At 56.0% G+C, this 26,705-nt stretch overlaps 1 protein-coding gene across 3 annotated transcripts in view; it reads right to left on the reverse strand.

The window, feature by feature from the left end:
* Positions 1 to 14,047: 14,047 nt before the first annotated feature.
* The window catches only part of NECTIN1 (nectin cell adhesion molecule 1), a 68,877-nt gene continuing 56,219 nt past the window's right edge, over positions 14,048 to 26,705 (reverse strand). For 2 of the 3 annotated variants that reach the window (XM_033434401.2, XM_049713287.1), the window contains exons 7-9: positions 25,619 to 25,741; positions 19,472 to 19,582; positions 14,048 to 18,307 (exon numbers count right to left, since the gene is read on the reverse strand). In XM_033434401.2, the coding sequence (XP_033290292.1) occupies positions 17,757 to 18,307; positions 19,472 to 19,582; positions 25,619 to 25,741 (785 nt within the window). In that variant the 3' untranslated portion in view covers positions 14,048 to 17,756. The remainder of the gene's footprint in view (positions 18,308 to 19,471; positions 19,583 to 25,618; positions 25,742 to 26,705) is intronic. The other variant, XM_004273291.3, reaches the window with a different exon arrangement.

The following is a 26,705-nucleotide window of genomic DNA, read 5'->3' on the forward strand; positions in this document are numbered from 1 at the left end:
GGCCACCATAGCTTACTGTCATATATATGATACCATACCTGTATTCCATGTGCTTTTACTTAAATTACCTCATTTGATGCCCCCACCCCATTGCCTCTGTTGACAGATGGCTAACTGAAGGCTCAGAGAAATTTAATAAAATGCTCAAGGTCACACATCTCACTGATGATGGAAGTGAGGTAGGAACCCAGGTGTCCGGGTCCTCAGTGCAGAGCTCCGAGCGGCCTTGATGAGGATTTCTCCCTGTTCCTCTGCGGGGGAAGACAGGCCAGCTCCTTCCTTAGTGTGCCACTTACTTAGCTGTAGAATCTTGGGCAAGTCACTCAAATTCTCTGAGCCTCACCTGTAAAATGGGAATCACAACAGGGTTGTTGTCAGATGTAAATGAGCTAATGCATGTCAGAGCCCTCAGCACAGTGCCTGCACCACTCAGTGCTTAATAAGCATTGGTTCAAGGAGGGCAGGGGACATGTCTGCTCCTTGGGCAACTCCCAGGCAGCTCGGGCTGGGACCCCTCCTCTAATCTTGCCTGTGGCCCGCTCTTATCCCCGCCCTCAGCTTTCCCTAGTCCCTTGCTGGTCACGATCTGCAAAGCCAACCTGTCTAGGCCTGTGAGGGCCTTAGGACATCCAAGTGTGTGTGAGTGTATGTGTGTGTGAGTCTATGTGTGTATGGGTGGGTGTCTGTATGTATATGTGTATGGGTGTATACGTGTGTATGTGGGTGTATGTGTATGTTTACATTTGCGTGTGTGTGACACAGAGAGAGAGACTGTGACACTCCTTGGGGAGGGCTGAGGGCGGTCACTTCCCACTCTGCACACAGAATTCCCGCCATCTGGAATGCTCTCCCCGGTGTCACCAGGGTCCCAGCCCCTCCCACCCAGCCCATCACACCTTGAGTTGTCATTAGGGGGAAAAAGGAACATGAGGGAGGCTAACTTTCCCAGAAGCCCGCTCCTTGCCACAGGGTTTGCTCCCAGAGACCTCTGCAAAGTTGGGCCCAGCTGGAGAGAGTTACTGGGATTTCACGCACATTCCTGGGGGGAGAGGGACTATCTCCCTGTTGGGGACCCTGCCAGGCAGGACCCTGAGCCCCAGCCCTCTCAGAGGGAGGAAGATGAGCGAGGCTATTGCCCAGCGAGCTGGGGAGGGCCGGGGGGCACAGGGAAGCCATTTGTCTGTCATGCACCCTGTGGGCTGGGCTGGGCACTCCCTCCCGCCCCCCTGGGTGCCCTCTCCCCTTATCTGTCAGCTCCTAACTCCTTCCTCCCTCTCTCACAAAGGGCTGCTTTGAAGGGGAAAGAAGGACAAATCTGAGAAGGCACACAGAGCAGTGGGGAAAATAATGGCCTGGATGCTCCAGTATTTCTAGTGCTGTGACCTTAGCTGCTCTGAGCCTCAGTTTTCTCCTCTGTAAACTGGAGAAATGGCAGAAATAAGTGAGATAACACACACGGAGCTCCTGGGGTAGAGCGGCCTCTATGAATTGTAGCAGCAGCAATAGTAGTGTTCTAACATCAGTGGTGTTCTCGGCGATTCCGACATTGAAGCACAATGTTGGTTCCCTCCTTTGCCTGGATTGTGGGGGAGGGACTGACCACCAGCTCTGGTGAGCTCCAGATTCTTCCAGCCCCAGCAGGTGTTCCTTCATTACCCCTCACTGCTGCCCTCGGGAGCCACGGTCCAGCACCCAGCACTAGGAAGCCTGGGCAGAGCAAGGGGCCCCGGGCTCTGTCCTCACAGAAACCAAACCTCACTGGGCTGGGGTCGGTGTCACCTCATGTCTCAGGCAGGCTCCCCAGCCCCCTTCCCACTCTCAGCTGCTGGGCACTGCACAGAGACTTCCTGCACTGTTGGAGCCTCCACTGTCCCTTGCGGAGGGGGAGAGACCAGGGGGTCAGGGTGGCCCTGTGGGAGCCTCCTCTCTCTTCTAGTCTGGTTGGAGCTATTACAGCCATGGCCTGCCTCCCTGGGGTTGGGATGAGACGTCATGAGTGACAGGGTCACGTCTGGCCCTGACCCACTGTGGCGTGATGGTATCAGCTCTGTGCGCGGAGCAGAAAGATGTGAGGTCCAGGGCAGCTGAGATGATTCCTAGGCATGGTCTGGGGGCTGGGCTGAAGGCTACGGTAGCCGGTGGATTCCAGAGCAGGCTCAGCCCCAGGGCATGGTCTGGAGCTGGTTCAGGGCACCAGTGGTGGGTGGGAGGAGGGGACAGCAGACTGACGGCCCCTTCCCCTCCCCGACATGCACGCTGCCCGGGGTCTCGGAGACAGCCTATCGTCCAAGCCCCTGCTCCCCGTTTTGGGGACCCATCACTCGTCCCAGTCTTGGTGGGTGCCCAGGGGGACCGTCACCACCCACAAAGCCCAGGATTTCCCCTGCACGGTTTGAGGGATGGCCGGGGAAGGGGCTGCATCTCCGGCTCTTTCAGGCTCTTCCCCCGCTGCTCCCCCTCTGAACAGGCTCTGGTTTTGGGGGAGGGGTCCCATGGGTCTCATTATGGACCCATAATGGTCCCCACACCCCTCCTCACCTACTGCGTAAACTTCCTGCTACAACAGTCACTGCCTATGAGGATAAACTTCTTCCATGTTATTTTATCTGGGGCAAGATGAGCCATTTCCAAAAGGAGTGTTACTAGGAAAATAAGAAGAATAGGAAATAAAAACATACAGGGGTGGCCAAGTTCATGGAGGACCCACTTCTTCTACTAAGGTAATTTACCATCTAGCCACAGACTCACTAGAAATCTCCGAAGGTCAGTGCTGCTGGCAGAAAGCTTGGGCAGAAAGCCCTGGGAGGAAGTGAGGTCTGTCACTGGAGGTATTCTAGCAGGGCCCTGATGCTTCCTTGGTGGGGAATGACCTTGACAGCTCACTACATAATGATGGTCCTTCACTTCCGCATAGAACTTCATGGTTTACAAAAGGGCTTTTGCTGGCGTTCTGGAGTCTTTGGTGTAATCCTAGGAATTAGGCACAGCAAGGATGAACATCACTGTTCCGCAAACGAGAAAACTGAGGGACAAGAGAGAAGTGGCTTCTCCCAAGGTCACAGGGAGGTGGAGGCCACACTTGCTGGGACCCACATGTGGAGCCACCAGGGCAGAGCTGCTCCACCCTCAGGGCACCCGTGCTTCTTTCCTGACTCAGTCTCTCGTGGACGCCCATCCCCCCTACCTGCCCCTTCCTCCAGGGTTGGACCACATTTGCAGGGTACTGAGGAGGTGGCTGGAGGTGATTCTGGAGTTAATGGGGCCTCAGCAGGGAGAGTGGAAACACCTCTAGAGGGACACATTAACCAGATAAACTGGGGGCTCTTGAGGCTTCTGGGAGGGGCTGGGTGGGGAAGGAGACCTGAAAAGGCTAGAATTCTGGAAGCAAAGAGCCAGAAGCTGAGGGGCTGTGTCTGTCTCCCTGCGAGTCACGGGTGTTGATGTTTTAGCTGTCTGTCCATCCTGGGCAGGGGTCCTCTGCAGGACCCCTCTCCTTGTGGCAGATCTCTCAAATCAAGCATATACTGAGAGTAGTACTCAAAACGAGGGGATTTAGATATGGAAATTCTACGTTAAAATGCTGTGAAATTCAATGGTGCTTCTCTGAGCCTTGCCAAGGTGGGGAATGCACCGCACACAGGAGGAGCTCTGGTTCTTCGAGGGGGTGCGCTGGGCTTGGCGGGGGGGATGAGCTCCAATGCCCTGGGGTCGCTGGGGGCCAGGGGTTCGGAAGACGCAGCAGATCTGGAGGCCTTCAGGATCTGGACCCTTCTGGGGAGGTGAGGAGGAGAGGAACAGCTAGTTCTGGCAAGTTCTCTGAGTGGCACCATGGCAAGCCCGAGAGATTTGAATACATTTGTTCACCCCTCTCCAGTTGAGGGGAAAACAATCTCAAGAAAAGAAACAGGGGACACCTGGACTCTGGGTCCTTCTTGGGAAGAACACTGGAAGAGGTCAGACTTGGATTGGGGGTGGGCGTCTGGGTGGGGGAGGTGTGGGATGGTATTGCCTGTGCGCAGGCCACGTGCCTCGTAACACCTGCCCCTCACTGCAGCCCGCGAAGTAGGCCTTATTGTCTCTATTTACCCCACTTGCCCCAAATCACCAAGCTGATAAGAGACAGATTTGGTGACTGAACCGAGGTCTGTATGACTCCCAAACTGGGCCCGCCCACCCATGCTTGCGTGTGCCTAGGCCGTGCTTCGGGGTCCCGGAGTACCACCTCAAAGGGGCCTGTGTGTGTGCCACACATTTCGTAAGTTATAAGCAGGTGTAAAACTGTGACCATGATGGCATTTTGTTTCTTTTCAATGGGAGGTTCAGTAGGGAGCGAAGAGCACCTGGCTTGGAGTCAGAAGGCCTGGGTCCAAGTTATGAGTCAACCACCCGCCACCTGTGTGACTTTGGGCCAAACATTTAACATCCCTGAGCCCCGGGTTAATCATCAGCTAAATGGGGTTCCTTGCTGACTTCCTCAGCTGACTGTGAGGATCCTGGGGTGCCGAGTGCCCTCCGGCTACCCAAAGCGCCTGGTCTAGTCTAACTGATTCCCGATGCAAACATTTACCTGGAGGTCCTCCCCACGCTGGGTATTCTACGTCTTCTCCAGATCACTTTCATTTTCCAAAGTCATCTCTGATACCATCTCTTCCAGGAAGCTTTTCCTGTGAGCCCCGCCTGCCCCTGATGACTCCATGTGATACCAAACGTGGTTCCCACAAGCTCAGTCAATCCCTGCCTGGGATACTTGCTTCTTTGTGTACTGAAACTTGTGTCAGGCCCAGGATCCCCCCAGGAGTTAGGCTGGTGTGGCCCCCTCTCCTGGCTCTTCTCCCACTCTGTTGTCAGGACATGACTCTGCCCTTTAGGAGGGCTGCAGGCAGTGGGAAGGTGGTACAATGGTTAGAGCATGGCCTCTGAGGCCAGACCGCCTGGGTTTGAAGCCCAGCAAACTCTGTGACTTTGGACAACTCTCTTCATTTGTCTGGTAATGATGGTAATAGTAATTCTAAGTCTGAGGTAAGGATTTAATATCATAGAGTAATTTGAACAGTGCTTGACACTTGTGAGTGATATTATAAGTCTTAGCTATTAGTAAAAGCCCTTGATTCACTGTGTAATTTCCAAATGTTGTATAAATGTAAGGAATTCTTACTGTTGTTAGCCTTCTGGGACTCGATTTCCCCATTTGTGGGTTGGGGCAAATGATCTTTGAGGTTGCTCTGGCTCTAATGGTCTATAATTCTAAAATAGGTAGATAGATGTCTTGCTTGGGGTCTGCACGTGTTGTGCTGTAGGGGCAAAAGGATAGGGCAAAGGGCGGGGCACCCCAGGACCCAGGCTCAGGAAGGGAAAGGATGATTGCTGGGAGGTGATGGCAGAAAACACCTAAAAGGAGGCAGCAGGTGTTGGAGGGTGAGTCTTCCCAATCAGGGGGTTCCTGTGTACCGTTCTCACCCAGAGCCTGCGGGAAGGCCAGTACCAACCAGCTTTGGGCCCCAGTTCCCTTGTGAGCCTGTGATGTCTCCTGAAAGAGCTGCATGTAAGGGACCTACACTTTTCATTGAACGAAACCCCAAGTCTTTCTAGGGTGAACTCCGGAGGAAAACCCTGGAGACACATAGCAGCTGACACCCCCTAAGTACGCTGTCAGAGGAGACATGGGGAGCCCACTCCCACTGTGGCTTTCCCAGTGGGGACCGCTTCTCTGCTCAGCCCTTGTAAAGGCTTGGATCTCTGCTCTGCTAGTAGAGCAGATCCGTCACTTCTCTGCAGAGGAGGGTGGCGTGGGGTGTTCTCACCGGTGAGGGGGCTGCTGCCCACCCTCCCCCATATTCCCCCTCCTGCAGCAAGCCAGACTCCTCTGGAAGCTACCCCTGCTCACTATCGCCCCAGACACCTGGCCTCAGGATCAATTACAGTAGATAGAGGCAATGGAATGGGGCGTGGTGATTCATCACTGTCAGGGCTGCGGGGGACCTCTCACCCCAGCCCCGCTTTGTCTCCAGGGGTAGCGCAGGAGAGGCCACCAAGCTCCCATCTCCCCGGTTCTTTGTTCCACACGTAGAAAGTCATGAAATCAGAGCGGCGAAGGGTTTTGCTCAGAGTTACTGGGTAAGACGTGGCAGAGAGGAAGCAGAGCTCAGCCTCCTGATTCCCAGTCCAGGCACCTTTCCAGCACATTACCTGCCTCCTGCCTTCGGTCCAGCCCTGACCACCTGCACTTCCCTGCCAACCCATTGTCATCATCAGCGAAAAGCCCATCTGGGTGTGGCTCACCGTCCCCTGCCCTTTTTTTGGTGAAACTCCAGGAAAACTGCATTGCTTAGGAATCGATCGTGGGGAGCAGATGAAGGTTTCCCAGCTAATTCCACCCAGTGTCATCATCGTGACACTTCGACAGCTCATTTCAGCCACAGGGCATTGCTTTGTGTCTTGTGTCAGAATTCCCGATTGCCAATGGCTGGCCCTTCCTTCCTGCTACTCTGGGACTCTTCCAGAGCACACACCATCCTCCCTCCTCCTCTGGCTCTACCTGTCCTGTCCCCGCCTCCCCAGGGCCTCCTAGGTACCTAGAACAGGGACCTGTCCCCAGATGACCACAGAGTGGCTGGATGGACACTAACCCATCCTCCAGGGAATGCATGACAATGGATTTTCCAAAAAAACTTTTTTTTTAAGTCTAGGACCCTTTCAGAACTCCAAATCTCTGATAGTCATATGAAAGTGTTGACATCCTTAGTCATCAGGGAAATGCAAATTCAATCACGAGATACCTCTATGCCCTTGCCAGATGGCTAAACCTAGAAGGATAGACGATACCAAGTGTGGGCAAGGAAGTGGAGGCATCAGAACCCTCTTACACTGGGGCATAAACTGGAAAACCGTTTGGCCGTATCTATCAATCCTAATTCCGTTCTAAACAGAAATGAGTGTTAAGTGCTCCAAAGTTACATACAAGACTGTTTGCAGCAACTTTATTCATAATTGCCCCAAACTGGAAACCACATACGTATTCACTAATGACAGAATAGAGGACTACATTGTGGCAAATTCACACGATAGAACGTTACACAGTGAGGAGAGGCACACCGCACGGGCACATCTCATGGACGTCGTACCGAGTGAAAGAAACCAGGCACACGCGTAAGCGCGCGCTTTGCACGATTCCATTTGTGGGAAGTTCCAGAATGGGGGTGTGTGCCTGAGAGCGAGCTTGAGCGAGCCTCCGTGACGCGATCTGGGGCTGATGACGTGGGGGTATGCATATAACATGGTTATAAAAATATGGAGCTGTTCCCTTAAGGTTTGACACTTTACCGTTTGTATCCCTCAATACAATTTTCCTTTAAGTTCAAAATAACAAAGGGTTAAAACCTGACACAGAATCCTGGAAAGTAAAACAGTGGAAAGTTGAGACCCATCCTCTTGCCTCCCACCTCAGGCGGCTCCGGGGCATTCCTGAAGACGAAACTCTGGAGGGCATGCTGGAAGCCTTTGCTCTGGAGTAACTGTGGCCTCATGTTCCCACGGCTGGCCCCAGTCCCCCACCCCCCGGCGGTGGCCTAGCATCGGAATCCCCACCAAAGCCGTGCCCTTGAGGGGCACATCGCAGCCCCTGGATGCCTGTGTCCCTCCCACTAGCTGGTGGGTCTTTGCGTGGGATGATGCAAATCAGGGAGAAAGGAACTAAGGGGATGGTCACCCCGCAGCCAGGAAGGCGCAGAGCTGGGATTCTACTTGGACTTGTCAAGAGTCCGAGTGCCTGATGTCGTCTCTATGACAGGTTCTGTCTCCATGCTGCAATTTGCTGCTGCTAAGGGCAGTTGCACAGTGGGGAAAATAATAGTAAGAGCTAATATTATCCTAGCTTAACCGAGCACTTACTCTGTTCCAGGCATTGTGTTAAGTGCTTTATAAAGGGATGATTCTCCTTTAATCCCCACAGCAGCCCTCTGTGGTAGGTACCGGTGTTATCTGCTTTACAACTAACTTTCTCTCTCTCTAACTATCTTTATTCATCCCAGCAGTCTGTTCACACGGATTGAGAAATAAAGCTGGGGGAAAGCAAGCAACTCGCCTAAGGTTCACACAGCGGACAAGTGGTAGGACTAGGGATTGAATCGAGATCAATGGACCCTAAGGCCCTGCCTCTTTCCTTTTACCAGGTTTTCAATAGATGTCGAGTGTGAACTCAACTGATGATAGAACCAGCATCTGAAAGGATCCCAACAGGCTGAAATGCTGACTTTGCCATTAAGATAAAACAGAGCAGAGATACATGAAAAGCACCACATTCAGGAGAAAAATAGGCAGCCCAAGTGCAGGTGAGAGAGGTCTGCTCAGAGACAGCACACGTGAAAAAGACTCAAAGGTTTATTCATCCACCCATCCATCCACCCATGCATCCGGAAATTTAACCACCACAACGGAGCCCCTCTGTGTTCCATACCATCACCATGAGGTCAGCTGGGTTGGCCGTGCCGCAGAGTAAGAGAGAGCACACCAGGTTCAGGGAGGACATGCGGAGAGTCTCCCACCCCTCACCCCCATCGCCTGCTGGTCACATCAGTTCCTGGAAACAGCATGTATTCCCTGGCCCTCAGAATGGGAGGGAGCTGGTAATGGGTTTTCTTCAGGAACAGCTGGAGTAATGGGGTTGTTTTTAAAGGCTCTTTTTTTTTCTTAGAGCAGTTTTAGGTTCACAGCAAAATTGAAAGACACAGAGATTTCCCATATACCCCCCTGCCCCCAAATATTCACAGCCACCACTACCAAAATCTCTCACCAAAGTTGTACGTTTTTTACAATCAGTGAACCTCCAGAGATACATTATGAACACCCAAAGTCCAAAGATAACTGGGATTTTTGATGTGAGTCAACTCACAACAAGTCAACTCCGCCAAGGCTTGAACCCAGGTTTGCCTGACTCCTAAGTCCAGGTTCCTAACAGATGTGTTGCTAAGTGGCCTGATGACTAGAGCAGAGGGAGAATCATATGAAAAAGAGGTTGGGTCAGGAGTAATCATCTCCAAATACCTGAAGGACTGTCCTAGGAAGGCCAGATCATGTAGCTTCTCAGGGAAATACCTAGACCAATGGGTGAAACTTAGGGGAGGGAAATTTTGTCTGAAGGGAGAAGTTACCCTTTGATGCTAGGGCTTAGCTCTAGAGGCAGTGCGGTGCCCCTCTCCAGAGGCACCTGGGATGCTTGGAGGACAGCCCTGCCTCGGGGAGGTTGGGCCATGCCACCTGCAAGATCTCTTGACTCTCACTTGGATGAGTTCGGTTTGGTTCAACCTTTACTGACCACCCACCCTGTCCACCCTGGGCTGGGTGCCGAGGACGAATAAGATGGGGTCCCAGCCCTCCAGGGGCTTACAGCCTGGTAGGAAGGCAGCTTGTGTGGTCCTATCACTTGCTGACTCTTTTCTCATCCATGGAGGCTCTCTCGAGGCTGAGGGCTCCATGGAGATGAGCTGGCCACTAACTGAGGGGACAGTGGGTGGGAGGAGTTCAGGCTGAGGGCACCCCAGCCTGCCGGTCTGTGAGTCAGTTATTCCCCCAAAGGTCTTTGCTCCCTGTGGAATGGAATACCTTCCTCAGAGAAGGCTCTGGAGGGGCCCTCGGCTAGTCCTTGGGCAAGGAGGAAAGGGCATACGGGGCCCGGTGTGCCACCTTCCCTCTCTGTCTCTCTCCGAGGGTCCCCCCTCATCTGCCTAACTGGACTCTAAGGGTACTATCACTGTCCTTCATCAACCCCATTGGCTTCTTCTAAGGTGGGATCACTGTGGAGCGACATCCCCATGCGGGGCGGGCCTGCGAGACTGCCTGCCTGAGCTTTGAACCCAGGATCCCACTTTCCCTCTCACAGGTGCCCAGAGGCCAAGCGCTCAGGAATGTTCTAAACCCAGAAAACCTGCTTCGTTAGTGTTACAATCACGGGTCCACCCTGGCTCCCTACTTGCCTCCAGGGACTGGCCTCCACTGCAGTCACTGTCATCCAGGATCCCGCCCGGGATGAGGATGGCGATGATGAAGATGATTGATGATGGTGACAATATAGAGCATATCTGGCATCCAAACTCTTATGTGCATTAACTCACCGAATCACCTAACTACCCGCCCCTCAGTCCCAGTTTCCCACCTCATGACGTGCCTCTTCCTCATGATTGACACCTTGGACGGCCTCTGCCTCCACACCGGCGGCTCTGGCTCTGGCTGTACACTGGAACCTCCTGGGTAGCTTGTTGAAAATACAGCTGTCTGGGTCCCAACCCTAGAGTTCTGACCCTATTGGCCTGGGGGTGGGGCCTGGATATTTGATTTTGTAAATCCCCCGGTGATTTGGGTTGTGTGTCCAGGGTTTAGTTCCCTGGCTCAATGGAGCCTGCGGTGTGGGTTGATGATGCCCTGGGGCTGGTTCCTGAGCCTAGCAAGGCCATTCCTATACCTTTCCTAGCTTGGGATGAGTCTGGCCAGAAGGGCCAGCTTAGATGTGGCCCAAGGCAATGAAGCGAGGGTGCCCTCCAGCTAGGGAAGGCGTGGCTGGCAGAGAGGAGGGAGGGAAGGGGGCAGTGCTTGCAGCTTCTCATCCGGGAGCTGATGCTGGGGTTGGGGACTGGGATTTGGCCTGGCTCTGCCATCCGGCCTTCAAGCCGAGGCAGAAAATAGGGTTTGGGGGCCCTGTACGCCGGTACCAAGCTGGAGCCCAAGTGTTGCTCCCCAGAAGTGTCTGGCTGTGGGGAGAGGACAGAGGGGGTCTAGGAGCAGGGCCTGGCTGTTCTCCTCCAGCTTTCACAGAGCCCTTTCCTCTTCCATTTTCCCACCAACCTATGTGCCTCTCTTTCCTCAAAACCATTGCAGATACCACCTATGATATTCTGACTTCTAACAGGAAGTGTATATATGGCCTTCGTCTTGTTCCTGGCGCAAATTCTAAAGCCTTTGGAATTTCCTAAGGAATAAGAGTGAGAGAGGTGTCTTGTCATTCTTAGGACATCCCTTTCCACCACGCCTGAGTTTATGTTAATGAGCTGGCTTTTGGAACGCACCTAAGGATGGGGGTTGGGTGCCAGGCAAACGAACCAAGTTTGGAGCTTCCGACCCCACCCCTGACCTCTGCCGAGGGGAGAGGGGCTGGAAATTGAGTTCAGTCACCAATGGCCAATAATTTAATGGGTCATGCCTATGTGAGGAAGCCTTCATAAAACCCCGGAAGGACAGGTCTGGAGAGCTTCCAGGTTGGTGCTGGGAGGGCATGGAAGCCCCACGCCCCTTCCCATATACCTTGCCCTCTGCATCTCTTCCATTTAACTGTTTCTGAGTGGGATCCTTTTACTCTAAACCAGTAATCTAGCGAGTAAACCGGTTTCCTGAGTTCTGTGAGCTGCTCTAGCAAATTAATCGAACGCAGGGAGGGGGTCGTGGGGACCTCTGATTTATAGCCAGCCAGTCAGAAGCACAAGTAACAACCTGGACTCGTGATTAGCAGCTGAAGTGGGAGGAGTCTTGTGCGACTGAGCCCTGAACTGTGAGATCGGATGCTACCTCCAGGTAAATACTGTTAGAATTGAGTTGATTGCTCGGTGGTGTGGGAAAAAACTACATCAGCACCGGGACCGGAATCACACCGCCTTTTCCAGGAAGTCTTCCCCATGGGCCCTGTCTGACCGATGGTTCCACTCAATACCAAGTGTGGCTCCCAAAAGCCCAGTTTATACCCCATGGACGTTTGTCCTATTCTGGGGCCGTGGGGGAGGGGTACTGAGCCTTGGGTCGCATCTAGTATACCCCCAAGGGAGTCAGGCTGGTGCCACCCCTTCCCCTGGATTCCTCCTCCTCCTGCTGCTCCCAGGACATGGCCTTGTCCTTGACGGTATTTAGCACATGCTTTCTGATGGTCTGGTTACCAAACCTTAGTTTTCTTTCTAGGCTCCAGTTCTCCACATGCTGAATGAGTGTGTTGGACTAGAACGATCTCTTTCATTAGAAGAATTAATATAAGATGCAAAATTCCAAGTCGTCCTGGAATACTCTTAACACACCTTTGGTCTGGGGAACTTCTACACATCCTTCAAGGCCCAGGGGAAAATTCACCTCTTCTATCAAGCCTTTCAGACCTTCCCAGACAAAATTAGTCATTCCCGTTCTGTGCTACCACGGCGCTTTACACACAGCTCTGCTTCAGTCCATGGCCAGCATGGCACTGTTTTGGGGTTTAGGACCCTGGAGGCTCTGAATTCTTTGAGACCAGGGACTCTGGGTGGGACTGTCACAGGGTCGCACAGTGCCTGGCCCAGGGTGGCCAAATGAAGGAATGCATGAGTGGATAAATGAATCCCTAAATTCATCAAGTTCATTCCCTTAACCATCTGCAGAGGGTAAGGTAAGGAGGATGGGAGAGAGGACTCCTTGGTATCCAGAGAGGAGCTTTGGCTGCCCAGCTATCTCAGTTCTGGGCCCACAGTCGAGGTAAGGCAATGGTGGGCACACCCCAGGGGGACCTTGGCCTCTCAGGTGGATCCTGTCTCCAAGCCATCCAGCGTTTTGTCCTCTGCTCTGCTGAGGGTGTGGGTGGAGCACAGGGGCAAGGGTTGAAGTTTGGGCAGAAGTAGCCTAACTAGCAGAAGGTCCTTCCAAAGCCTAGCTCAACTAGAAAGCTACGTGTGTCCTGGCCTCCTGGTATCTTGGGGGATGGGGCTGTGCCTGGGACTAATTGGCTTGCCCTCCTTCGGCTGCCGGAGAAAGTCTTGGCTAATTTGCCGGAACGTTCTAGTTAAATGCCAATTAGGACATTCTGTCCATTGCTCTCTTCCAATATATTAATAATGTAATTAAGCATTTATTGCCTGTGCAAATTAAAAATTAACTTAAATGGACAGCCTAGAGAACTGAGGAAGTGACCGCTTAAACAACCAATTTGCATCTCACTCGAGTGTCGACATCCAAACACAGTCTAAGGTGCTGGGTTTGACCTTCCAGTGAGGGACCCAGCCAGCTGCCAACAGCTGCTGGCTTCTCGTGCTCCCGCCAGTTCCGCCCGCCCCAGTCCTATGTATGGAGGGCGTGGTCTTGCCCCAGATGGGCGGGAGTGCTTGCTGCCGGGCAGCCACCTAGGCTTCCAGCGTCCCCACCCCCTTTTCTCAGGGGTGTATGGTGTGGATTTCAGTGAAAGGAGATGCTGCTGGGGGTGGCTGAGAGGGGGCAGTCACTGAAGCCCCTGCCACTGCCACCCCTGGATCGATTTGTCCTGCATTCCAGCCCAGAAGATGGGAAGCAGATGGTGCTGGAGCGGGGAGGGGCGAGGTAACCGAGGAACTAGGAGACCTTCCTTCCGATCAGCCTCCTGGGAGGTGGGGCGGGGTCTCTGAGAGCTTGTGGGGGATGCAGTCGGCAGTATCCTCCCAAAAGATGAGAGGATAAAGCTCCCGTCTCTGCCCTGTCCCCAGGGATCTAACACGACAGGTGTGACATTGCTGGTTTTCGTCTCCAAACCGCCACAGGAGGGGACTTGGCAGGAAGGAGCAGGACGGTGGGGGGGCGGGGGGGTGAGCAGGGGAATTGGAGGGGCCTGAGTAGGAGCTCTGGGGCAGGAGGGCAGGGGACTCCCTCTGCACCATCGGTCCCCAGCCTCTCAGGCCGCATGTTGAAGGGCTCCCTGCTTGTGTCTGAGCGGCCAACCCCTCCCGATGCAGCTGTCCACGGTGGTGCCACTTGTGTGGAAGGCGGTTCAGTGGCAGCCCGGGAGCTGTGCTGAGGACTCAGGCAGGACCCTCACGTTTGCCCTTGGGGCTCCCGCGAGAGGGCGGGTTGGGGCTCCTTTGGCCTGGGCAGGGGGCTCCTCCGGGGTCCGAGTCAGTGTTCCAGAGCCATGGGAACGGGGCCCGGGGTGGAAGCTGCCTTCCTTGCATTAGGGTGCCGGCTCATCCCCGCGTACCCTGTCCTGCCCCCAGGTCCGTGGGGAAGGGCCCAGCTCCCGAGGGACATGAAGCAACCGGGGTTGTTTTAAAGACTTTATTTATAAAAAAGTACATTTTTTTTCCTCAGTACATTTTTCAACCCATCATTTTTTTTTTTATACAAGTAAAAGGGGGTGATGCAAACACCCCCTGGGTTAGAACCAGGAGAATCTGCTGGGCCGTCCCTGGGACCAAAGACGAAAACAGTGACTAAGAAATTGAAGCAAAGGTAGTGCATCACACTCCGGGGGGAGGGGAGGGGGCAGCTTCTCCTGGATTTTGTTTCCATTTATACAAAAAAAGAAAACCATTTTTTTTTGTTTGTTGTTTCCGGCCAAGAATCCCATTCCTCACAGCAGGAGTCAGAAAAGCAGCAGCACAGGTGGGGCAGAGGCTCCTCTGGCCGTACAATTGGGCGGCAGCAGCGAGGTCCCAGCAGCCCTCACCGCCTGGGCCACGGCACAGGGGCCTGGGCACGTCTCCCCGTGGGCCTGGGGCCTGGTGGGGCCCACCTGAGGGTTCCTGGTGGCAGTCAGGCCTAGAAGGTCTCCGTCTGGCCCCCGGGAGGCCTGGCAGCCCTCCCCTCCTCTCACGTGAGCTGCCCACACCACCTGACACAATCCCCAATTCCTCTGCTTGGAGGACGGCAGAAAAATTATTGCACCAGTGACTCGGGCACGCGGGAGGGGGTTGGCATGGGGGCACGTGCCTGGGAAACAGGGCCCCCGTGAGTCTCTCTTATGGCCCGAGCGCTGGGAAATCAGTTTTTCCTGAAGGGCTTTCAGCAGGACCAGCCCAGCCCCCTGGCAGGTCTGTGGGGCTGGGGCACCTGTGCTTGGGTCTGTCGGGGGGTGTGCGCCCTCGTGCACGCATGGGCCAGGCCTGACGCGGCTGCACGTGCGCGCCTGTGTTCCCCGATTCCACGCTGCTGCTCTTCAGATGCTTCTGATCAAAGGGGACTCAGAGGGTTGTTACACATTAGAACAATATCAAAATCTTAAGGAAAGAGGGGTATTGGGGAGTGGGGGGCGGGCAAGGACGGGGAGGGCAACAAGAGGCAGGATGACAAGTGGGGAGGCCTTGGCACATTGCAGACCAAGTTTATTTCATTTCCAGCAAAGGCAGAAGCTCAGCTCACGTTGGGGGCACGGAGAAGCAAGACGTCCTCGTCTCTCTGCTGGGCCAGACCTTCCCTGTGCCAGCGGCTGTGGCTATGGGCCCAGCAGTAGTACCCACCGCCCCACAAACTTGGGGCACAGAAAACCCTGTCACCCCAGGCCCAAGTGCCGACCCCGGCCTCGTGCCGACTCTTGGCCCCGGGTAGCAGCTGCCCTGCTTGGCGCGCTGCTGATGGGTCCCTGCCAAGGCAGGAGCCTTCTACGTGGCCCACACATCTGGTGTGGGCCCCACAATTTGTGCTTTGCTGGAGGGGAGGGCTTGGAGGTGTCTTAAGGGGGACTCAGTGCTTTGGCTAGGCCCGGGGGCCTCCTAAGTCCATCATATAAGGAGGAAGAGGGGGTGGCAGTGCAGATAAAGGAGACACAGAGGAAGAGTCCTTTCAGTCTTGTGATTTCAAGGGGACAGAGAATGCCTCTATCAGGCAGGCCCCTGGGATTTCCTCCTGCCTGGGGGGCAAGGGGACCAAGCAGAGGGGCCAGGGTGGTGTGAGGTGGGATGGGGTAGTGATGTAACATGGAAAAGGTCCTCTGCCCTGGGGTGGGGGGGGGGACACTACTACTGCTGGGAGATGCAGCCCAGCTCCTCCACCCCCTCTGCCCTGTGGCTAGAAAGACCCCAGAAGTTTCTCCCAACTCCACCCCATCCAGTACTCCCAATGCCAAGAGAGGGGAGTACCGCCCCAGGGCTGGCATGGCTTCAGACTTCTGCTACGTGGCTACTGGGTGGTCTGGGCTGGGGCTAGGGCAGTGGGGGCTGGGGGGAGGAGCGTGACCCAGCTGGCGGGTCCAGGGTTGCCAGGGCAGAGATGGAGCTGGCTGGGGGTCCCATAGCAGCACCAGGGAGTGGAGGAGTAGGGTGGGAGGCTGGCGGCTCCCTTGGGAAGCCTATGGCAGGGTAGGTTGGTGCCCGTGGGGCACAGAGTGGTCTGCCTAATTCCCCCCAACACTTGCCATCCCACAGAGCCCCTGCACCCTGGGCTGAGTTCACTGGAATCCTCACGGGCAGGCATGAACCTGCCTCTCCCATCCCAGGGTCTTTCCCATCTAGAGTGCCGGGGGGATGGGGTAGGCAAATGGAGGAACTGAGGCACTTGGAGCTGGGGGAGCAAATAAGGGGCTGGGCGGGGCCTTCCTCCATGGTATCCTGGGGAAGACCATCAGTCTCCGGTGATTGACAGGGACCCAGAGCCCCATTCAGGAAGGGAATCTACAACTCAAAGGGAAAGCTTCTCCAGGGTTCCCCACCTCATCCAGAGTGGAGACCAACGATGGCTGAAGTGGGACGGGGAGGGTGGCGAGCAGGAGCTTCAACTCAGGATCCCTGGCTCCCCGCTCCGCTCGCACCTTCTGGCAGGCCCGGAGCAGCTGCATCGGCCTTTGTGGGCCAGGAGCTACCTGCGCTCTGCAGAGTCTTATCAGCCTGTGTTTGCAGAGCTCCTACTGTGCGGGCTTCCTTCTCCGGTGCCCTCTGCATTGATCCTCCTTCACCTGTAGCTCCTGGAGGTTATTCCCTTCTGGGATCCCAGCTCTGACTCCCCAAGAGAATCAAGAATTGCTAGCACTTGATTGATAGGGAGAAATTCAAGAAACTTCCACGCTATAAGGAGCAGTTCAGAGCCAGCCTGAGACGCTAGGGTGGAGGCACCGAAGGGCCTAGTGCCAGCTCTCACTGGAAGCTTCTGAAGGCTGCCCCCATCCTCAGCTGGAAGGAAGGGGGAGAGGTGGAGCAGAGAGGTGGGCCTTGGGCAGTGTCCAGCCTGGGTAAGGCATGTGACCCCAGGGGGAGCACAGGGGTAGACACGAGCGGCGTGTGTGTGTGTGTGTGTGTGTGTGTGTGTGTGCGCGTGTGTGTGTGTGCGTACGTGTTGGTAGAAGTGTATGGGAAGTGTGGGCCAGAGTCTACCTGGAGTCCCGCTATGTGGGCAGCAGACTGGGGTAAAGAGGAGGGACACACCAGAGCTGGGCCACCTTAACTCCCTGGAGGCCAATGAGGAAAACAAATGTAAAACCAACCTTGCCAGGTAAACACACTGCCCAAGGCCTCAGGTGGGGACCTCAGCTTGATTCCCTTAACAACAAAGACAACCCTGGATGCTTCAGAAAAGCCACCCCCCTCCCCTCCCCCTTGGGCGCAACGGCTGCCTCGACCGGGGTCCGAACTCCAGCTCACGGTGGGATGGGGGAGGGGGTGCCGGGTTCCCTCTCCCAGGGAAAAAGGAGCAGCATCTGGGGTCGGCGGCAGGGGGCTTCTCCTCTTGGAGCCCCTTCAGCCCTCCACGCGCAGAGAGAGGACACAGACAAATTCCAGTGTTGGGGGCAGGGGAGGGCTGTCTCCCCAAACCCCGGAGGGGACATCTAGGTACACAAGACGGGACTAGGGCTCCCTGCGGAGGGAGGCAGGTGGGGTCAGGGGAGGAAAGGTACCAGCAACACCGAAGCCACAGTGAACACACACCATGGGGGAGGAAATCAAAACAAAGCCAGGTCGTGTGCCCTGGGCTCCCAGGTACCCCGAGCAGCTGGGTGAGTCTCTGCCGAGCTCCTGGGGCAGCGGACGGTGGGGGGCGGGCAGGGGGCGTGCGGGTGTGGGCTTGGGGCAGGGGCTCTGCAGACGGGGCTACACGTACCACTCCTTCTTGGAAATGAAAGACCCGTCGTTCTGAGAAACCATGTTTTCCGCCAAGTCCAGCTGCTCCGGGTCGTACTGGTAGCCCAGAGTCCGGTCCCCGTAGCAGCCGTCCTGACGGGCCTCCGCCTCGTCCACCGTGAAGTAGGGCCGCTTGGCGTCCTCGTCGTATTTGGGGTGAGGGCCGCCCGCCTTGCGCTCGCCCCCTCCGCCTTCCTCCTCCTCCTCTTCCTCCTCGTAGCTGCTGCCGCCCAGGGGCCCGGCTTTCTTCTCGTCGTCCGAGTCCTCAGGGTACTGCAGGTTCTGGGCCATGGGCGGGTGGTGCTGGGGGATGCCGGCCTTGCTGTAGCCATTGCCGTACACGTGCTTCTTGGTGCTGTAGTCGCCCTTGAAGGTGTGGCGGCGCCGGCGCAGGGCCACCACGATCCCGCCGACCACAATCAGCACCAGCATGATGCTCCCCACCACGCCCCCAATGATGGCCGTGGGCACCGGCCCGGCGCGACGCCCGTGTTCGGGAGGAGACGGGGTGTAGGGGAACTCTGGGTGAGGAAGAGAGACGGAGGGGGACATTGTCAGTGTCTGCTCCTGGGGAGTCAGCAGGGGTGGCAGGGGAGGGAAAGCCAGGAAGTGGGCCCAAGGCCAGCTCCAGTTCCAAAGGCCCCCCCCAGCACCCCACCCATCCAGGAGCCCAACACGCTGCAGCGTGGGTAGCTGGGGCCAGGGAGAGGCAGAGACAGCCTCGTAGCCCCAGAGCCCCCATGCTGACTTTCTCCTTGGATGTGGAGCCAGCCCACCCATGACCCAGGGTCCAGTAGACGCCAGTCACCGCCATGACACCCCGTGAAGTAAGTATGCTATTAATTTCCCTCCGGCACACGAAGAGACGGGGCTTAGAGAAGTCAGATAACTTGTCCGAGGCCATCAGAAAATGACGCGTCGTTGATTCTCTTGCACCGAAAGCCTGTGCAAACGTCACTGCGCCCCAGCACCACACCTTGGCTTCTGAGGCTCGGAGCCTGGTGCAGACCGGGTGCCCCACGCCTGATTTCATCTGCTCCGAGGTGCTGGCCCCGTAGATGCCCCGTGAGTGCCAGACGCTCGGGCTGTGGCTCTTGGCTGCAGTCTGGCCCTGCAGGGCAGGGTGGGGGCCAGGGTGTAGCCAAGCTGGGCCATGAGCACAAGACGCTCAGCGTGACTGTGCAGAAAGGGCGCATGAGAGTGCGTCAGCAGCAAAGATGACAAGTACACACGAGCGAGCACGCGTGACGGCATACACCCTTGTTGTCACGACCGGCCCACACACGTGCTGATGTGATGAACGTGTGTGTACAAATATGTACACACTGAGGACAGAGCAGAAACAAAAAGGCAGAAAAGGTGAAAAGAGAAAGGAAGTGGGTGGGCAGGGAGAGAAGGCTGGGCCGGTGTCTGTCTGCCAGTGGGGTCGGGCCAGAGGCCGAAGGGGTCCCCAGGTGAGGCTGAGGGAGGCGGTTCCCAGCACCACCACAGGGTGGCACCGGAGACCACGGCTGGCCTTGGACAGGAGGAGCCGGTGGGCAGGTCCAGGGCAGGCCTGGAGGGCTGACCTCGGCTGCTCTCAGCCCTCCTCTCTTCAGGCCAAGGGAGGCGGTCAATCTGGGCATATGTTCTGGCCTTTGGGAATCTGTTTCTGCCAGCTCACCCCCCGATTCAGCATCACTCACTCCGTGGGAATCCTGTTCCTCCTATGAGACCAGTCCCTCCTCCCAGAGGTGGAGCCGGTCTGGTGTGTGAGCCTGTGGGGTGCTGTCTGCAGCGGGAGCAGGGCAAGGATTCTAGAAGAGAAGAGGAAGGGCATTCTACGCGTTCGGGCTGGAAGGGCTAATGAAAACATGGGGGCCGGAGAAGGGAGGCGACTTGCCTGCATCACACGGCTGAGCTGGGACCACCCAGAGGCTCCTGCTCGGGCCTCTCCACGGGCGGGAGTTGGCAGAGAGAAGCACGACCACCGAGGACTCAGCTTCCCACTGTCACCACTGTGTCCTCAGTGCAGGTCACCGAGTGGCCGCCCAATAAATATTTATTGAATATTCATCCTCACCACCCACTTCCAGAACAGTCTCCCTGAACCTCAAGTGTCTTCTCCTGGTTCACCAGGTCCCATCTGTTTACCGCCCTGAAAAGGTCTGCACACTTGCTTCCCGCGAGGTGGGAGATGTTGCCACAAGAAATGCCCAAGAGGCAGCTGGCAGGAACGTAGCCACCTCTGTACGTTCAACCTGCCGGCTCCCTCTTCAGTTCTTACCCCGTACCTGTGTGCTCTCTCCTGCCTCATCATCGCTTCTGCCACCTGCCTCATCATCGCTCCATCCACCCACCCACCCATCCACTCAGCAAACATGTACCGAGCATCTATTTCGCTAGTCACAGGATACAAGGAACTCACAGCCCAGCTGAGGAACCAGATGACACTCTTAGGCAAAGCAGCATGTGGACATCAAGGGCGCTGGCCGATAAGGGTTTCAGGAGTGCAGTGCAGGAAAGTCCTGCGGCCTGGAGTTTGAAAAGGCTTCTTGGAGGAGAGAAGACTTAGGCCAAGCCTTGAAGGATGACTAGGACTTGGAGAGGCCAGCGGAATAAGAAAGGCATCAGGTGGAGGAACCTGCCCTTCCTCTCTGACATGTTTCCTTTGCCTTCCAATACATACAAGGAGTCCTTGACCTTCAGCTTTCTTTTTGGAGCCTTCTGTCTGCAGACTGCACTGCTGGGCCTTCTCTCTGCTCCAGCCGCCTGGCTGGGGGCTCCGTCCTTGGACCTTACCCTCTGCTTTCTGTCCTAGGGACAGACCTGGCCTCAGTATCATGAGTTCCCTTGATCCTGCTGGCTCTCCAAACCATCTCGGGTAGCTAGCTCTCCCCCAACTCTGGGGCTTTATCTCCAAAGGCCTCTGGGACAGCAGTTCCCAAGCTGTGGCCATGGAACCTCAAGCCATTGGCTCAGAGGGCTGGCAAAAATACTGGGGTCAAACGCTTCGGGAAATGTCTGTGGAGACAGAGCATCGGAGCCCTTTCATCTTCTCATGCACACTGTGGACTGTAAGAGGAACACAAAGAGTTTCCCAGCCTAGTGGAACACAAACCCCACCCTCCTGACTCAAGGACCATTCACAGGAGAAGTATTTGGGGACACACTTTGAACACTCTTCTATCTAGCACAACCTCACCTGGAATTCTCTCCACCCACTCTAGGCCCATCCTTCCCAACATGGTTCACCGTCTTCCCTCCAAACCCACTCCATTCAGCACCACAGCTCCACCATCATTTGTCTGCTCTTCCAGTTTAGAATCTTATTGACCTTTGACTCTTCCTTCTCCATCTCTTGGGTCAAAATCTGCCCCCGAATCTTGTTGACTCTTCCTGTTCAATAGCTTCTCACTTGACACCAGGTTTTACTTTTACAGTAGATCCGTGAATCTCCCACCTTCATTTGGTCTCTGCCCCGCCTTTAGTCACTCCATCCACAGTCACCAGGTTAATTTTCACTGTGTAGACACTACCATTCCCTTTCTCAAAAGACTAGCAATGACTTCCCCATTGCCTGTTGGACCACGTCAGTGTGGTCTTCAAAGCTTCCATCACGCAACTTGATCTTGGGTCTGGCCAACTCACCGTTTTTGCTGTCCAAGTAGATTCTTTTCCTTTAAATTTATTTATTTATTTTTGGCTGTGTTGGGTCTCCGTTTCTGTGCGAGGGCTTTCTCTAGTTGCGGCGAGCGGGGGCCACTCTTCATCGCGGTGCGCGGGCCTCTCACTATCGCGGCCTCTCTTGTTGCGGAGCACAGGCTCCAGATGCGCAGGCTCAGTAGTTGTGGCTCACGGGCCTAGTTGTTCCGCGGCATGTGGGATCTTCCCAGACCAGGGCTCGAACCCATGTCCCCTGCATCGGCAGGCGGATTCTCAACCACTGTGCCACCAGGGAAGCCCCCAAGTCGATTCTTTACTGCAGACCTTTGCTCATGCTGTTTCCCCTGCCAGGAATGCCCTTCCTCATCTCCTTCTGCCTATTTCAGTGCTTCGGTTCCCTTCTTTGTGCAGCCTTCTCTTCTCCAGCTCACACTTCTCTTTCTCTTTAGAATGTTTACATACCAGTGGTCTGCAGCTTTCCTTCTGGTATAAACAATAGCTTACTCCATTTCGTTAATCATATACTGACATATTACAGTAAGGCCTGATAGAACAACCCACAGTAAATGCAAATTAGGATCTACCATGATTGGCTCTGGTCCTTCTGCCAGTTTTCAAGCGGCTAAAGTTCTTTTCTTCTGCAGGAACAGGGAGAGGGGTTGAGGAAGCGGCAGTGTCATGATAATTTGGGACCGACTCAATTCGGTGTGTTCCCATTGTGTACAATATTAGTTCAACTATATTTACTTTTATGCCTTCAGTAGCAACAGAGACCCAAGGAGAAGTAAATCCCTCCTACATTTCACTTGACTAGACTGAATTTTTTGGGCCCCACTAATCACAGTATGGTAGAGTTTACTGTATTGCCTGTTTCATGAGAGTGGCTGCTGTCCCAACTAGTCTGTAAATTCGAATTCAAAGTAAATCTCGAACCTGACCTCTTCTCACCATCTCCATCACTACTGCTCTGATCCCAGCCACTATCATCTCTCACCTGGATGGTTGCAGTAGCTGCCTAACTGGCTTCCCCAATTCCACTGCTTCCCTGTACAGGCTATTCTCAGCACGGCAGCCACAAAGATCCTGTTAAACCTGAGCTGAAAATGCTCTGCATGATCTGTGCCTCTACCTTCATCTCGTGCTTTCCTCCCAGCTCGCTCCACTCCCAGCTTCCTCAGGGCCTTTGCACTGGCGGCTCTGCACCCTGGAAAGCTCCTCCCCATGGTGTCCCATGCTCATTGCCTCAACGCCTTCGGGGCTTGGCTCCAACTTCTCACGGAGGTCACCTTCTCGCCAAGGCCCCCCCCGACTACCTTATCGAAAATCACAGCTCACGAACTCCCGCCCCCAGCACTGTGAACCCCTCACCCTGCTTTTCTTTTTTCCTGATCACCTTCAAAATGACCACATGACTTTTCAAACGTATTTTATCTGCTCTTTGTTGTCTGTCCTCCTGTGCTAAAGCGTAAGCTCCACGGGGACAGGGACTTTGGCTCATTGATGTAGCCCCCGCCCCCTGGGCGGCCTGGCACGTGGCCGGAGTTCAAGAACATTTGGTGAGTGAATTCTACAAAGGCAAGGCCATGTCTCAGAGGAGAGCCTCTGGGTCTCTTTCCTCTCTAGGGCCTTCTGTTTACCTTTTCCCCACCTGAGTCCTAAGTATGTTTACTCTTCCCTGGAGATTTTTGGGACCAAAGGGAACCCTGGTTATTTTGCCTACTTTAGGGCCAGCCTGCCTAGAGGCAGAAGACCGGTTAAGGTGACCTTCCAGCAACGCAGACTTGTGTGGAGATGCCAAGTGAGGGTGCAGAAGGAGTGCACGTGGGGACCTAACTCATTTGTAAGCAGAGGTGGCTGTCTGGTGTGGAACGGAGCGCCCTCCCCTTCCACCCCTCCAGCTGTCACATTCAGCCAGCAGCTCCCGTCTTTGTGCCAGTCGCAGAGCCTCAAAGCCGCAGCTGGTGGGAGAGAAGAGCTGGGCCGTGGGGTCATCTGCGCTTCCTGGTGGGGGACCAGCCGGCTCCCCTCACTTCCTCTTACGAAGGGGGCAGCCCAGCCCCATTGCTGAAGGCCTGCAGCCTCCCCTCGGGGATGGTAGGCTGGCTGGGACCCTGGGGCCGTGGAGGCTCCGCATTCCTTTGGGGCCGGGGGTCTCCTGACTGAGGTGGGTGGGCTAGTACGGGGGCTTGGATGGATCGGAGGTGGAGCGAGGGTTAGGGTTTAGGCTGGTTCCAGGATCCAGAGGAGGTTTGGGGTCAAAGAGAATGTTCGGGCTTCTCAAACCAACGACTGCTGCTTCCGCAGGCAGGCAGTGCTCTGGCACCAGAAGCCTAGGCCGGGAAGCTGTGAGAACTACACCTCCCAGTGTGCAGTGCTGCGGGCCCAGGGAGGGGGGAAGGCCTGAGGTCAAGCTCTGGGAAGCCCTTCTCCTGCTCCTGCAGCTGCAGCAGCCGTGCACTGCGCAGACCAGTGGGCAGGGCCTCATCGCGGTGGAAGGGAACTGAATCCTCCCAGGGGTGTGGACGCAGCTGCCTCCCCACAGGCTCCTCAGTGCTGCCACGGGCGGCCCGGAGGCGGCCACATTTGCCCACAGCACAGCTGCGGGCCCCTTCTGCACACTCAGCACGCAGACATCGCTCGCCTGCTCGCCTGTGCACGTTGACACGCTCAGAGGCACACGCCCACACGCACGCCCGGGCACGCACGCTCGCAGGCTCACATAGCCCTCCCTTCTAGATGGACCTCCAAGCCCCACCAGCCCTTGGTCTGAAGGACTCCCGGCCTAAAGCGCAGACCCTGTTGCCTTCACCCCCGGTGGCTGAGCCGGCTCAGCGCTGGAAATGGAAACTGGGGACACCCTGCACCCCGGTGGCCTTCCTGCCTGGCTCCTGGGAGTGCCCTGGACACTCTTCTCTGGACAAACCCAGTCCCAGGGACAGATGCTGCCTTCTTTGGCCTCTTTCGTCTGGTCAAGGCCATACCCTCGCAGCCCTCCCTGTCCTCAGCGTTGCCCCCAGAGGGAGGATGGAGGGGAGCTCACAGGTTTGTTTTGTGACTAGGGGCCAACCCCATGAAACCGCCCCTGGGAAATGGGCTTCTCTGTGGGCCCGGGCCCCGTGAAGTGTATCCGCAAATTCCGGTGGGTTTGTCTCTTCTGCTGTCAGTTGCACGGCCACAGCCTGGACCTGTCGTTTCCCTCTAGAAGAACACTCCTTGTACATACAGCCCCTTACTGGTCCCCCAGGTGCTATCCACACAGCCTCCCAGGCGCTCAGTCTCGACCACCCTCCTTGCCACGCTGCTGCTTTCGGAGGGCGCCCGTGGCCAACAGAGAGGAAGCTCTGCTCCCTCTGTCCCCGCCCCCTCGGCCCCAGCCACTCTCCTCCCACACACTTCCTCCATCGCCGCGGCTCACCCACCACTCATCCTTCGAGGAACAACTCAAAGGCCACCTCCTCTGGGATCTGCGATCCCAAGGAGCCTGTGCCCAAGTGTGCCTGTGCAGGTGTGCCCTGCACACACGTGTGTCTGGCACTCACCCTGCTGCACGCCTTCCTCTGCTCTGCTCTTCATTTCCCTCACCAGATGCGCCCAGGGCAAAGCTATTACCTGTACGACGCCCAGAATGAAAAATTAAATTTCCACTTATCCATCTCGTTCATGCATTCCCTCCAGACCAGCGGGGCTTGGAGCACAGGGCACGGCTGTGCCCCCCGGAGACCAGCCGATGTGGGAGGAAGGCTGGTGGGGTCGGCGGCTGCCCGTGAGTACGAGAGTGAACAGAGCGAACAGCTCTGAAAAGGTTCAGGCCGCCCGGCTGAGTCTTCCTGAGGGGGCTGAGAGACCTTCCCTCGGGACGGCCAGTGAAACAGCTCCTGGGCCCATCGATGATTCAGGGAGCATCACACTTCCCTGGCTCCTGCCTAACTGGGCTGTCAATGACAGAGTCCCCTTACGCAAGGCCCTTCTCACCACCCATGTGTGTGGCTTTGGTGACCACCCCCATCCCGCTCTGTATCTGGGGAGCACGCGAGGACACGCTGCATGCCTCTTCCAGCTGGAGCCCTGCACGGCCCCGGCCCACCTTCCCCGCAAGGCCACCTAGGCCTGACCACAGATCCCACTGAGGGCACCACTGGAGCAAACATGCCCAAGGAGATGGCTCACCTCCACGCTGGTTTCCCTACCTTCCTTTCCTCTCTTTTCCCAGCCTGGGCCTGGGAAGTTGCTCCCTTTCCTTCCTCCCTGCTCCTGGACCTGCTGTGGCTGCCTGCTGAGCAGTCCTGCGCTCACGGTGGTCCTGCGTTCTCCTGGGCTTTGGGAGAAGGGAGGCCCTGACTTTCCTGTCCCGGCCCTGCCTCTGGGGTAGGGCAGTACCACTTAGCCCCGTAAGCTTCGTGGGCCTCTGGCCGGTCCGCTTATGCTGGGCAGTGGGATCAATGGGAGGTCATTGCTCCAGGGTTTCTTGGCCTCCGCCCCTGATTTCCCAATCAGCAGTTTCCCCAGAGAGCCTGAGTGGTGGAGGGGGATGCAGTGGTGGCGTTGGTGCTCCACTGCTGGGTGAAGGTATTCCCATGCAGGAAGTCCATGCTGTGTGCTAGGCCGTGGTATACGGACTTGGCGTGATCAAAAGAAGCCTGAGATAAGTATGATGATCTCTGTATTACAGACTAGGAAGCTGAGGCTCAGAGGGGTGAAGGCCACACAGCCAGGAAGAGCCAGTATGTGAACACATTCAGGCCAAGTCTGTGCTGTCCCTCACATGACCCCCATCCCCCCAGGTGGTCACGCTCCCTTATGACACTGTTCACCCTCATGTGCCACATGGCCAGAGCTCAGGCGCCCAGGAGGCTCTTACGGAGCTTTGCTCAGACTTTCTCCAGGGGTGAGAAGGGTGTGACACTGGCCTTACCATCCTTGCCAACTTACGGGGACGCCCAGACCCTAGAGTGGGGGAGGGGCTGTCTCAGCTTTCCCCAGGCTCCACCTCTGACATTTCTTATTTTTAGGGGGGGGGTTAAGTAGAAAAGAATAGCTCTATCGCTTTGCCAGGCAAAGGGGGACACAGCGGGCTCATGCCTTGAAAACTGTGTGTTCCCTCTGACATTTCTACCACCTTAGCCAGTCCGAGAGCCCAGAGCAGGGAGTTGAAGAAAAGAGCAAGTGACAAGTGACTCCATCTCCTTCCAACCCTGGTGACAGAGGTGACAGAACAGCCCTGAGGACAGGTGGGTGCAGCCCTCGGACAGCTTCGGGCTGTTTTATCAGCAGCTG

The sequence above is a fragment of the Orcinus orca genome, chromosome 8 (genome assembly GCF_937001465.1).
Source record: "Orcinus orca chromosome 8, mOrcOrc1.1, whole genome shotgun sequence".
NCBI classification, from domain to species: Eukaryota; Metazoa; Chordata; class Mammalia; order Artiodactyla; family Delphinidae; genus Orcinus; species Orcinus orca.